This window comes from Microtus ochrogaster, chromosome 8 (assembly GCF_000317375.1).
Source record: "Microtus ochrogaster isolate Prairie Vole_2 chromosome 8, MicOch1.0, whole genome shotgun sequence".
NCBI classification, from domain to species: Eukaryota; Metazoa; Chordata; class Mammalia; order Rodentia; family Cricetidae; genus Microtus; species Microtus ochrogaster.
In genome coordinates, this window is record NC_022015.1 from 68,594,098 (window position 1) to 68,608,400 (window position 14,303).

Below are 14,303 nucleotides of genomic sequence, written 5' to 3' on the forward strand. Positions count from 1 at the left end.
CAAACACTCCCTGAGATGCTGGGAATGATGTGGACCGTCTCTGTCCTCGGTGTGCTTAAGGGCTATCAATAGGACAATACCCCCGTAGTCATGATACTGAAACATGCTGTGACATGTGTGATTCCAGAGGGATCTGAAAACACAGAGCCATCCCCTCACCTAGACCCAAGGGAAGAGGACTTAATCTGGTCTGGGACAATTTGAAGGATATGTGGATTTGTAGAACACACAAGAAAAAGATAAAGACTGGAGAGATGGCTCAGTGGTTAGGAGTGTACTGCTCTAGCAGAGAACCCTAGTCCAGTTCCCACCACACATGCCGGGTGCCTGCTAACTGCCTGTAACTCCAGGTCCAGAGCACAGGATCCAGGAGTTCTGGATCAGCTCCAGCTCTCTCTGGACTGGACACCTGTACACACACACACACACACACACACACACACACACACACACACTTCAATGCACATATACACAGAATTAAAAATAAAATAAATCTTTCAAGAAAAGATAAGCTTTAGAGTCCAAAACCCAGTTTCTGCATTTTACTATGTGATTGGGCAATTTCCCTCCAGATTCCTTGTCTACCTAATGGACATAATGGCACCCGGTGGTGGAGCAGAACATATCCACCTTGGATCAAGGAGAAGATGCCCTGGCCCCGAGCTCAGCTCCAGAGGACCATGGAATCTTCAGGGACAATGGAACTTGTGAGAATACAGGATTTGCTAAGGCCACAACATCTTCTTCTGGGGAACCAGGGCCTTGGTATTCCCTGAGCCCGCTTAGAGGCCATGCCATGGCTTCCTTTCTGGATCTGAGACCAGACACATATCTGGACAGTCCAGCCTACCAGAGGCCAGCCACAGAGCAACTGCTTGCCAGGTCAGAGTGAATGGTCCTCAGGATTGTGGTTTGGGACGTCAACACAGGCAGAGGTAGAGGGCTGGAGAAGCGAAGCCAGCTGTGCTGGCCACGTTGCCACCTACCAAAGCACAGCTCCAAGGTTTCAAGAAGTTTTGTATTGGAAACTTGCCCTCTAGAGTACTGTAGTAGTGTGTTAGTCCAGAACAAGGCAAATTGTGCTTTGTCTGACCGGTAGCTTGATCCGCGCCCTATGTGGACATTTAGTGCATGCCAGGTGTCCATTTGTGTGGGTAAGGCTAGCTGAGAGGTCAGCAAACAACAAGTGGGGCACGAGGCCCTGGCACTTGGTGGGCACTCAGAGCAGCTGCTTGACTACCAATACAAAGGCTGAGTCTTCCTATCCCACACTATTCCTGATGGGAGTCCAGCCCACCTTTTAAAAACGGTGTTCACTGTTCATATCTGTGGGGTGCAGTGTTATAGCCGCTGTGTGCTCAGCGTGCAATGACCCAATCGTGGGCGTTAATGTCCTCACCTACCTTTTCCCCTGGGGTGACAGAGATCCTCCAGACACAGTGGGAATAAGAGGGGTAGCCGTTTGGAAAACCAGGCGCCGAAAAGTTTCCTGTTGTGTCCTGTAGTGTCTCCCCACATGCTGCATAAGCAAAACAACAGTTTGATACAGGCACACACAAGCTCCCCCTCCCTGACAGGCTACCCTGCCCAGGCCTGTGAGGTAACAGCCTTTCCCAAGCCAAGGCCCTGTGAATGACAGACAAAGAGTCAGCCAAGTAGATAGCCTGGGCAAGCAAAAGTAGATCTTGGTGCCAAGAAGTAGCACCAAGGGCTTCTGCCAAAGGCTCTCAGCATGGCTTGATCTGGGTTCAGAGCTCAGTTCTCCAGCCAAGAGCTGAACCAACTCAGAAGGCCAGTGAAATTGCCTATATCACATGGACCGGGTCCACTCAGGGTTTGGTGCCCAGAGTGTTCCTGAGATTGTAGAATTGATTGACTGATTGATCGATGAGAGAGGTTCAGCCCAGAACCCTGGGCATGCTAGACAAGTGAGCTACAGATTTCCCAGCCACGCTGGAGCCTTCATAGTCACATCTATAGCAGGGAGAATACAGAAGTCAGGAAAGCCAAAAGAAAACATTCTCTAGAGCCCCTTTTAAATTCTTTTCTTTTCGCTGTTCACCTCTGAGAGAGCTACCAAACAAGCAAAAAGGCAGAGAAAAGGGGAGACTTGGTTCAGGCTGCTTTATGAGGGTGGCCTAAGTGTGCTCTTGGACCTGTCCATCTTTGAAGGTTGCCCAGTAGTGAATGTGTCTAGAATATAGAACCTGCATGAGGAAAAAAAATATTTCCTCTACCTTGTCCTTAAAAGAAATGAAGAAAGATAGATTTCTGTAGCTTGGGAGCAAAAGACATTTGTATTTCCTGAACCCTGGGGATTGACACCCCTAAAATGCAAAGGTAGTTGCTTGCTGAGTGGCTCCCGCCATGGGTCTACCCACAAAGCGCAGGGAATGAGCATCCTCAAGCATTTTCTCCTACTCTTGAACCCATCTCTGCTTGGCTACCGCCCTAGCCCCAGTCTGCAACGACCCCTCAGAGCATCCGCTGCTGCTCTTGGAGCTCCAGGAAGGGGCATGTGGAGAGCTGCCCATCACTTGCCTCAGGAAGTCCCAGCTATCAGGGCCTCGGTGTCACATTACAGAACAACTGCCAAGCATAGTGAGGCTCACTCCCAGCAGCCAGCACCCCTGAGGGTTCCATGGAAATTATTTTAAAATAATCATCAGCATTCTGCAAGAATAGACACATTACTGTGTGCTTCGGGATATTTACCAGCTGCCGGGAAGCCTTCTGGGAAATAAACAGCATATAGAGTGTAACTAAATAAATACTATGGCATTTCCCAGGGAACGATATAAGGTTTCCCTTTACATTCAGAAGGTTATATGATACGTGTGTCCTGTATTTCAGCCCTAGCATGCCCCCTAGATGGCTGAGGGCTGGATGAAAATGTTTCCTCGTTCCATAAGGATGTAGCCTACCCAGCCTTTGTCCCCATGGTCCTGCGCTGTAGGGCAATGTCACAGCCCAGATTTTCTCCAATGGCCCCAGTTTCAAATATTCCACCACAGATCAAAACACATCTGGTTTGAAGGATGTGGAAAGGCTACTGGAGCCATTGGCGATGGAACTCCCTTCTGTCCTCCACAAACCCCTGAAGTACACTCTGCCCCATCAGTGGCACAAACAATACTTTGCTCGGGTCTAGAAGTGCCTTAGGGCACTGACCCCAGGGTGACTTGGGATGAAAAGAGGCCAAAGCTGGTTAGTTTAAACAGAACACCTGGGAAGAGCATCCTGATGAGAAATTATCTAGATCAGCTTGCCCTGTGGGCTTGTTTGTAAGAGGCTGCCTTGATTATTATCTGATGCAGGAAGACCCAGCCCAATGTAGGTGTCACCATTGCTGAGGCAGGGGGTCAGTCCCAAGCTATACAAGACAGAAGAAAGCTACATGAGATGGCATGTAGGATCCATTCATTTACCCCCCGCCCCCCTCTCTCTCTCTCTGTTCTTGACTGTGGCCATTTGAGCTCCAGCCTTGACCTCTCCGTAATAACGGATTGTAACTTGAAACTGTAAGCCAAATAAACTTTTCTCCCACATGGCTTTTTGTCGGTGTACTTTATCACAGTGACAGAAATGAAACCAGGCTAGAGATGAAGGCAAGAGGGCCAGTCTAAGGAGAAGGGACTGCAGTCCTAGCTCAGGAGAAGCCATTGCTCCGTCCCCACGATACTCTCTGATCTTTAACAGCCGGTAATCAGCCCTGAGGCCACAGACCAGAAACTTGCTCTGACTGTAGCCTTTGGGAACCAGACCCCTGTCATCCCCAAAGCTTTTCTCTCACTCTCTGTCTTCCTGCCAGAAACTCTTGTTCCTTCCTTTTTCATATTCACATTCTCCAGTTCCCTAGAAAGAAGAGGGGCTCTCGGAGCAACGGGTCACACTGTATTGCATTCCACTTCCCTCTTCCCTGTGCACCCGGGGCTTTGCCAGGGGACTTCAAAAGTCTCCCATAGTCAGGCTGTGGGCTCTGAGCCTGCGATGTGCCTCTCCAATTCAGCATTCTGCACCGTACTGTGTACTCCCTAACAAAGACACCAGAAACCACAGCTGCCAAGGAGTGGTCCCTTCAGTTCCCCACGGCGCTTCCCAGCAAGAGATGGGGTTGCTTGCACACAGCATGCATTGTGTGGCATGGGAGGCTAGGTGTTGCTCAGAACCCCTGTGGCTCACAGTTACCTGGGCACTTGTACAGCTTCCTGGCTTGAGCTATATCTCCCTGACTGAGCCGCACACGTTGGCCAATGGTTGGCCTGACGCCATTGTCATCTCGACGGGGTAGGATGGTGTCTAAGAAAACTCCTCTACAGGAAGAAAAAAAAAAGATAGACAGAAAGAAAAGTCAAGGCTGCCAGGCTGTGTGCGAGGAGATTCCCAGTTTTCATTTAGTCCTTGGTCACCCATCATCATTCCTGTCCCCGTCACTTGCCACCCCCTCCCCCTGCTGGTATGACTGAGTGGTTTCTTCATTCAGGCCGCCTTGCCACATTCCATCCCATCATTTCCCAATGGGAAGGCAACTGCCAAGTTGAAAAATATACCCTAGTCCAGTAGTCTGAAACCTGCCTGACTTATGTGTACTGACTGAGTGCTTCCATGGAGCGCCTGACAAGCCCTCACCCTGGGGCCATCATGCTGTACAAACTGGAGACCACCATTCAGAGATAACAGTGTGAGTGGGGCCCCAGAGCTGTGTAGTACTTTGTGTAAATAAGTCTTGGAACTGCTTCAGAAAGAGCCTGGGAACTGGTTCAGCGGCTGAACCAAGAGCAATAGAGGTCATCAAAAGATGTCAGGCTGATATTCCTACGCCGGTCCTGCCCCTGCCATGTAGGTTGACCCAAGAATCCCCTTTCCTTCTCTGAACCTTTCTGAGCCTCAGTTTACTGCACTGTTCAACAGAAGATTGGCTGGTTGGTTGTGATGGCCCCTCCTAGCGCTAGCACCTTATTATATACTGCGTGACTAAGATCTAAAATGTCAGGGGCTTTTCCCAAACACAAGAGGACCCCCAGATGTCTAACTGAGCCCTAGCCTAGTCACACTTCGCTGCATAAACCTCCTCTGGCTCTCGACCCTCTGTCTGGGCCTGTCCTACACGCTGTCCCTTCTCCAGCTGTCATCTGTTCCTTTCTTAAGCAACTTCCTGAAAAGCCTTTTCTCCCTTCTTGCTTGATGTTTGGCTTTCATTCACTCTGCCCTCCGACCGGGACCTAACTGGACCAGTGGTGATCGTGTGTGCACCTTCAGCGGGGTCTTCTCCTGTCTCTCTATCTCTCGGAAAGCTGTCAGCGCCTCTTCCCCACGATCCTCTTCCAGTCCTCAGGCACTGCTGTGTGAACCGGGAGAAAGCAAGCCCTTCTGCTTCCTGCATGGATGATGCCCCTGCCTCTGTTCTCTGTCCATGCAACACCACCAGAGAGCTTTAACGACCCACGGAGAACGGTTTCCAGTTCAGAATCATCTAGTAGATCCCAATATCTGGTACCACTCCCTGAACTGCACCGTGGACCAAGACACTACCCTAAATTTGGCTCCCCATCCAGTTTTCCCATCCTTTGCTTGTCCCCTGACCTTTGTCTCTGGAGGGTAGATTAAAGGGGCTCTCAGTTCCTCCCTGTCCCTCACTCTTTTCTTACTGAAACCAGTGACCAAGTTCTGTCCAGGGTACCTTGTAGGCATCCCTTGAGCCCAGACCCTCCTCCTGGCTCCCAGTATATGTCTGAGTTCATGTGATTGGCACTTCTTCTTCCTGAATTTTCTTTAGAAACTTCCTAACTGGGTTCCTCTCAGTCTCCTTTGCTCCAGTCCTGTAGTGCTGCAATATGGCCACTCCATCAAGCTAGGATAGGTGTGTGCTTGGCGACTTCCTGCCACTTGGGCCCTTTGCTCATAACTTCCGACTTCCTCTCCTGCCATGCCTCCATGCCATGCATGTTTCTAGGCCCCAAACAACCCCTGTGTACACTGTCCTCTCCCCAGGCTACCCCTGCCCGACTGTTTTGCCTACTTACAGACTCCGATCTATTCTCCAGATCACCATCAGCAATCCTTCCCCCTTAAAAGCCTTCCAGGACCGGTTCTACCCCTCCCATCTGGTGTTGCCATATTCTCTTGACTAGTTTTCTGTCATCATTTTTTTTTTAATGTGTTGGTGATATTTTCTCCCCTGCCAAAAGTAAGTTTCTCAAGACTAGATTTCTCCTTTCTGTCCTTACAGACTGAGGGAGGGGGAAAAGCCACAAGCTCCACCCATTCTAATTAAATTATGTAGCTGCAATCAGGAATTATTTTCAAAAAAACTTCACAGAAGAGTTATTTACATTCAAAAGAACCAGCTAAAATATACACAGCCTAATTATTAGGAGTTCTCTCTCTCTCTCTCCCCCTCTCTTTCTCACTCTCTCCTTCTCTTTCCCTCCCCACATCTGTGTTCTCCCAAATTCTCTGCCACACTGGATAACACACATCTCCATTCCTTTCTGCCGACATCACCTTGTTATCTTTTTGGCTGTGAGATGCTTGTTTTTCTCAGTCCGACTTCTAGCGCGTGTCCTCTCCAGTGAGCACAAGAGACACCAGACCGTCCGCAGAGGTCCCCTGTGGCCTGCTTTGCCTGCCGGCTAACCCTCCGCCCTGACCTTCTCTGAGTCTCATGTCCTCCTCTTCCACAATCCCCTAAGACACTTCAGGGCAATCTTCTCCCTTCTTCATACCGGCCTTGAAGTCCTAAATCATAACTCCTAAGACAAATAAAGTTCTGAATTCTGCTACCTGCTACTTGACAGAGAGACACTTCTGCCCTAACAAAAGACACGGCATCTTGTGACAGCTTCCCTGAAGGAGAAATTTTACAGCAAAAAATACACATATAAGCATGTTGTATATGGAGTAGCCTGGGCTTAGCCGATGACTAGCAAAGTCACCAGTAGGCCTGCCGTGTTTACACAATGTTTTCGCTACTTTCTTAGGGACTCCCTATGTGTCAGACAGACCCTTCCTATCATTTCATCTTCATAAGACCCTGGGAGCCAGTCCCATTGTCACCAGACTCCCTGAATGACTTGGTGTGCAGACAGAGCTACAGTGGAGAGCCAGCCCCCACCCCTAGGCAGGTCTGAAGCCTTCTGTCAGCCATCTTCATCTTTCTGTCTAGTGTGTCCCACTGCTCGAGGAACAATAGGCTTCCATGCACGGTTAGTGGTGGACTAGTACAACGGAGGTTTGAGACAAAGGCAGTGCTGACTCATACCCAGTTTTGGAGCTAAGACATCCGTGGAATCCCCGAGTTACTGACAGACCACCGAGTTCTGGCGAATGTCCACTCTCAGAGCCACCCTGTATGTATGTATGCAGCTCCTTTACCCCTTCCGGGTGGACAGTGTCCAGTACCAACTTCAGGATAAACTGGGAAAGTTTGACGGATGCCTTTGGGGAGAAAATTGTCAGCTCTGGGTTTTCCAAACAAAGACGGCCCTGTAACGGAGAACTGTCTCCTCGCCTCCTGGACCCGTGCCCAGCAAAACTTCTAAGGACACTACTCCCCACCGCCTGGGTCCAACCAAGGGAAAAGGAGAAGAAAGGCAATAAAACCAGAGGGGACAGAACTGGAAGGAGACAGCTCAGGTCGTAAAGAGACTCAGAGACTGCGTTTCCCATCAGCAGGAAGGGTTTTATCCCACAGGCCTGTGTTCCGCTGCTCTTTCACAAGCTGAAAAGTGAGGTACATGTGGAGCCCCAGGGGAGAAACGACCAAGAGACATGAGCTACAGTTAGGAGGTAGAGAAGCCTCTGGGGGAAAAAATGCCAAAAAAGCCTGCCAGTAAGAGCCTATGGTCCAAAACAGCTTTCTAAAATGTCATACAGAAAACCATCTCAAATGCCATGCAGGGATCCACCTGCAGCAAAATGTATTAGGAGGGGGATATTCCAAGTTCTGGGGCAAGAGTTGATAAGAGGGCTGGGGTAGATGGTTAAATAATGTACCTCACCTCTTCTGGGTGGCTCTGACGGATAGGGTGTGAGATAAGCGATGTCACACAGTTCTAAATCCTGACCCTTTAGCAGCTTGCAGCTACCTAGGCTGCCCTCCAATGGCCCTGAGCCTTCAAGCAGAGAAGGGCCTGGCAAAATCTCCTGAAGGGTGGGAGGTCACGTGAAGGCGGACCACGGGCTGTGGCCAGCTGGCACTGAGTGGGAGATGTGTGACTGACCATCTTAGACTCCCCAAATGCCAAATGACTGGCGAGGGCAAGAGCTCTGGGCATGGCCAGAGAAGAATGAGCTGGGCTGACTCAGGGTGAAAAACAAAAACAAAACAAAAACCCCAGTAAGTTGCGGTTTTGAGAGCCTATGTTTGGCAGGGAAATTGTGCAGCAATAGGTATTGTAGCTGCAACAGAAGTCAGCTTTGGGGGAGTCGCTCTGCACCGGTTGCCCATCGTGCGCCAGCGCTGCTGTTCCCAGCCAATCTCCCTCCTAGGCACTTTGAATACGCTGGGATTATTTTATGGGTTTGGCTTGAAGATTTCCTCTGGTCTGTGCTGATAAGATAGCTCATGCTGACTTTGGAGTTAAAAAAGGTTCCCTCCAGAGGGGCAGAAGCAATAGGATTATGAGCTAGAGACCATAGGAGAGGAAAAGATATTTAGGGAAAAAAGCAAGAAACTTAGGAAAAACAGAATGAGCCTCTGCTTAGCCTCTGGTTCCAGAACGTGGTGCAGTGGGTGACACAGAGCCAATGAGAGGAAGGCGGCTTTGTTCCCACAGCTCTGCATGTCCTATGTAGGCGACGCCTATAGCTCTGCATGTCCTACATAGATGAGGCCTACAGCTCTACATGTCCTACATAGGTGAGGCCTACAGCTCTGCATGTCCTATGTAGGCGATGCCTACAGCTCTGCATGTCCTACGTAGGTGAGACCTACAGCTCTGCATGTCCTATGTAGGCGACGCCTACAGCTCTACATGTCCTATGTAGGTGAGGCCTACAGCTCTGCATGTCCTATGTAGGTGATACCTACGGCTCTACATGTCCTATGTAGGTGAGACCTACAGCTCTGCATGTCCTATGTAGGTGATACCTACGGCTCTACATGTCCTATGTAGGTGAGACCTACAGCTCTGCATGTCCTATGTAGGTGAGACCTACAGCTCTGCATGTCCTACGTAGGCGAGACCTACAGCTCTACATGTCCTATGTAGGTGAGACCTACAGCTCTGCATGTCCTATGTAGGTGATACCTACAGCTCTGCATGTCCTACGTAGGCGAGACCTACAGCTCTACATGTCCTACGTAGGCGAGACCTACAGCTCTACATGTCCTAAATAGGCAAGACCTACAGCTCTCCCTGTCCTACATAGGCAAGACTTACAGTCTCCCTTCTGGAGAGGAGCAGCTGCCACAGTTGTGAGTTTGTGCTAAGACTTAGAATAACGGACAGGATTTTCCTCACCCATTCCTCTGTGATGCAGCTCTCTAGGCCTTTTTCACCTCACACACTGACTTATAAACTTTACAAGAGTCTATTAGATACCTAGTACGTGTCGGGCACCCACTGGATGCTACACACTAGATGAGAATAAGACAGTGCTGTGTCTAAGGTTCTCAGTCTCCTGGGGGAGAGAGGAATGTGGCAGATAAACAGAGATGGCTCAGCTGTTAAAGGCCAGTGTGGAGATTTGAAAGAAAATGGCCTCCTAAGAGAGTGGCACTATTAGGAGGCGTGGCCTTGGTGGGGTAGATGTGGTCTTGTTGGAGGAAGTGTGTCACTGTGGAGGCGGGCTTTGAGGTCTCATATATGCTCAAGCCATATCCCATAATACAGACCACTTCCTGTTGCATGCAAGTCAAGATGTAGGCCTCTCAGCTACTTCACCAGCACCATGTTGCCTGCATGTCACCATGTTCCACCATGATGATAATGGGCTAAACCTCTGAAACTGTAAGCCACCCCAATTGAACATTTTTCTCTCAAAAGAGTTGCCATGGTCATGGTGTCTCTTAGCAAGACTCACAACCAAACATTAGAAAGTGAAGAATTATGGAAGAGTTATGGAAGCTACCAAAATAAGACCCAAGGAACAAGCTTCTCAGTTGGGCCACTGTAATGCTATGTCCTTGACAATATGATACTATCTCTACAAACCAGTCCAGAAGCCCCTGGTTGATGGGCGGCACCAGGTTGCTCCCTGCCTGTTTTATAAGCTAGGTCTCAGTCTAGGCCCAGTACCTGCATTCCCACTTGCCCTCCCATTCACAGTTAGGCTCTCCTCCTGCCCACTCCATAGGCTTCCTGGGCCTTGCTCCCTCTTCCAACTAGCTTCAGTTATCAACTTGACATAGACGGGAGTCATCTGAGAGAATTGTCTAGATAAAGTTGCTTGTTGGGCATGCCTGTAGGGACTGTGATGGTTGTTAATTGATACACATAGGCACAATCTACTGTGGGTGACACTACCCTGGGAAGGCGAGCATGATCCTGGGATAGTATAAGAAAACTAGCTAGGAGGTTGGGGAGATGGCTCAGTCGTTAAGAGAATTTGCTAGTCTTTCAGAGCACCCAGATTCGGTTCCCAGTACATACATGGTAGCTCATATTAGTCTATAACCCTAGATTAGGGAATCCAATGCCCTCTCTGGCCTCTGAGGGCATCGAACATGGGTGTGGTACACTTAAATACATGCAGGCAAAACATGCCTACATATGAAATAAAAGTACATAAGGAGAGAGAGAGGGAGCATGGGCCTATGGAATGAGCTAGAAAACAGAATTCCTCTATGGTTATTTCATCAAGCTCCTGCTCTGACTTCCCTCAATGACACACTATGACCTGGAAGTATAAGATGAAATATATCCATTCTTCCTAAGTTGCTTTTGGTCAGAGTATTTTATCACAGCAACATAAAGGAAACTAGAACACTCCTCAACCTCAGAATGGACCCTTCAAGTCTAGTTGACCAGTCTAGAAGAGGAAGCCCCTTCACTTCAGCTTTTCTGTGTGGCAATGCACAGGGTCACCGGTCAACTTCTTGCCTACTCTAGACTAAGAGATTGCTCAATGCACAAAGGCTGGAGCTGGAAGGGACTCAGGGGGTGGCTGTGCTCCCATCCCATAAGACAAGGTCTGAATTGAGAAACACTCTCTGGCTAGGGCTTTGGGAACCCTGCTTGGGTGCAGCAGGCAGGTCAGGACTGAAGCGGATGTGTGGCCAGGCAAACAGCATCGCTAAGGAACTTGGGATTTACCAGTCTGGCAACCTCATGGAGAGGATCCCTTGCCCAAGAACCAAAGAACTCTCAGTGATCAGTTTCATATCCAGAGCCAACACTGCCAAGACAACTCTCTTTATCCCTGACACCCAGGGAGACTTTATCCTTTGCCTTGCTACTAGGAAGCATGAGCAGGATTTGCTGCCCTCACTGACAAAACCATCACATCCTACTGGCCTGTATTTTGAGCTGAGCACTGAATTTATTTCAGGCTTCAACAGAGCTCTCTGTCTTCCTCCCAACCCTTGTCGTGTGTGTGTGTGTGTGTGTGTGTGTGTGTGTGTGTGTGTGTTGGAAACCACCTTGGACCTTTCTGAGAGGAAGGATTAGAAATGAACAGAGAGTTGTACGAAGAGGAAAATATTTTCAGGGTCTCCTTTTACTTTCAGGTGTTTCTTTTAAGGGCTGCAAAAACCTACCAGCTAGGACTAGTGGGGTGCCCTTCTGTGCACACTACACTTACGTGACCTAGAAGCAGGAGCAATATAGAGAATATTTAATATCCCCATGCACAGCCCCATACATGGGACAGACCCCAAGTGTGCCTGAGGTAAATGGCAGGTCCCTCCTTCTCTGGTGAGTAGCACCCATTCCCTGAAACCCGAAAGCAGGGAATTTTCGCCCTTGTTTTCATTCTGATCTGGGCACCTGTGCTCTCTCAAGATGGCTGGAGCTTAGTTTTCTTTGCCTCTAAAACAAACCCATGATTTATAGCCGTTCCATCTCTGACACAGCCTAGTTTCCAATAATCAGAGCCTCTTCTGGGACAATGGCAAGCACTTTCCAATTTATTTAAGATGTGTGTTAGAGATGCCCCAACCCAATGGGAATTTTACAAAAAGCCTCTGGGTTTTTCTCCCAGACAAGCTCTCTGTAATTTCTCTTTTCCGGTTTGCACCTTGTGACATGAGGGCATGATGGAACACCAGCTTCATGACGGGTCTCAATCTTATTAGCGAGAACATGATTAGATTGTATTTCACTGCGGCCCAGAGGCTACTGTATTTCAAGGATGGACAGGCCAGCCATGGAAAGAGCGTGCTGAGACCTGCTCATTCTCCACAGACCCCAGGGCTCCTCAGACCCAAGCCCGAGGCAGCTGCAATAAAGAAGGGGCGGGGGCAGCAAAGGTTCCGACCTTGAGAAGGTGTTCCGGGCATAGTGCATGATGCTGTCGAAGTCATAGGTCTCTCCCAAGGAGCTCACCTCGCCGGCTTCCATCTTTAGGAAATTATACTCCTGACCTGTGACACAACGTCTGTTAAGGACTGTGGAAATAAGTGGTACCCAAATGGTAGCTGTGGGGAGGAGGCGCGCCCAGGCAGCTTCCTTCTTTTGTCTGAGTGGTCAGGTGAAGGACTTGTGGGCTTATGGTGATTGTATGAAATAGATTAGAGGTTTGAAACGCTGGGCAAGCCCCGGGTTCTCTCTGTTCCACTGCCCAACACCTCTCCCAAAATATCACTTGAAACATCAGTTCTGCTTACAGATAGATTAGCACTTGATCTCTTGTCCAAAATATTTCATTTAAAAGAAAAAATTCTGATCTTGCGATTTGAAGAAGCAAGAAAATCAATCAGAAGGTTAAAATCCAAATGTTTGTGGTTAGGGTCCTCTGAAACAGGTTTAAAGCAGTCTGAGGAGCTTAGTCGATGACTTGAGCTCGATTCTCAGAACCAGGATAAAAAAGCTGGCTGGGTGGCACCTAGTGTAACTCTAACCTTGGGGACAGAGATGGGTAGATCCCAGGGCTTACTGGTCACCATTCTAGTCCTCTTGGCAAACTCAGGTTAATGAGAAACCTTGTCTCAAAAAAGAGTGTAGAAAGGCCCCGAGAAAAAGCATCCAAGATTGTTCTCTGGCCTCCACATGCCACAAATATGTAAACATACATGTACACATACATACCACAAAGAAGATTTAAGGCAGTCATATAACTCAGCTAACTACTTTCATGTTCATCGTCGACCTTTGGGTTGTAGCTTTTTGTTTGTGTTCCTTTGATGTGAGACTAGATCTCATTACTTGACAGATGGATTTGAACTCAATCATAAACCAGGCTGGCCTCCAACTTGTGTTCCTCCTGCCTCAGTTTCCCTAGTGCATGGCTTATTAGCAAGTACTACCTCACCAGGCTTCACTACAAACTTTTACATATTCAACATGAGAAGATGCATACATGTTTGATCTGCATTTGCTGTCTGATGCTGGGCAGCATGCGTCTAGGCAGGGCACTGTCTTTTACATGCATGTGTCTCTTAGTTGCATTTCAGCTTCAAAGGGCTGCATTTGTGGCAAAAGTGGCTCATAAAAACTGCCAGGAGAACTCCTCTTCTGGTTAATCAGCCCTGACACTGCTTAGGAACTCGAGTTGCATTTTCCTTTCCTATATGAAGAATCATGGCTTCTATCCCACTGTAAGCCACATGCTGCAGCAGATAAGATCTCGGGAAGGCCGCCTGAAGGTAACAGGCTCATAACAAGTGCCTACAAAGTTGGGTCACTACCCACTCCCATTAGCTATGGGCCATAAGCAACTCCCAGCAGGGCCTCTTCTCACTGTCCCCAAGCCTCTGACTGTCCCCAACTTGCTGGCTTCTAGACTCCACTCAAGATCCCTTACCTGGCTGGATGTTTTCTCTGATGATGGTAACATGCTGGTCTCGGTCTGGCCGAGTGTGTTCATGCCAGAACCCAACCACGTGGCCCAGCTCGTGAGCCACAATTCCAAACTTGTCACAGTTTTTCCCAATGGATATGGCCTGGGGGCCTCCTCCTCGGCGTCCCACATAGGAGCAACAGCTGGGAGATGGAAATATGGAGATTAGCAGGCCTGAGGAGATCAAAGGAGGGGGGCAAGCTCTGTCCCACTTCATCTTGCAACCCATGGTGTATTTTTTTTTTAAAAAAAGAAGGGGGATGGAGGGAGGAGGAAGGATGGAAGGAAGGAAGGAAGGAAGGAAGGAAGGAAGGAAGGAAGGAAGGAAGGAAGGAAGAGAGAGGGAAAGGGTGAGGGAGAGA

General features: G+C 48.9%; 1 protein-coding gene across 1 annotated transcript in view; it reads right to left on the minus strand.

Annotated features, from left to right (window-relative positions):
• Tll2 (tolloid like 2) overlaps positions 1-14,303 on the minus strand; it is a 113,529-nt gene that overhangs the window by 30,349 nt on the left and 68,877 nt on the right. The window contains exons 6-9 of the mRNA XM_005352272.2: positions 13,906-14,084; positions 12,421-12,526; positions 4,189-4,313; positions 1,404-1,519 (exon numbers count right to left, since the gene is read on the minus strand). Of these exons, the coding sequence (XP_005352329.1) occupies positions 1,404-1,519; positions 4,189-4,313; positions 12,421-12,526; positions 13,906-14,084 (526 nt within the window). The remainder of the gene's footprint in view (positions 1-1,403; positions 1,520-4,188; positions 4,314-12,420; positions 12,527-13,905; positions 14,085-14,303) is intronic.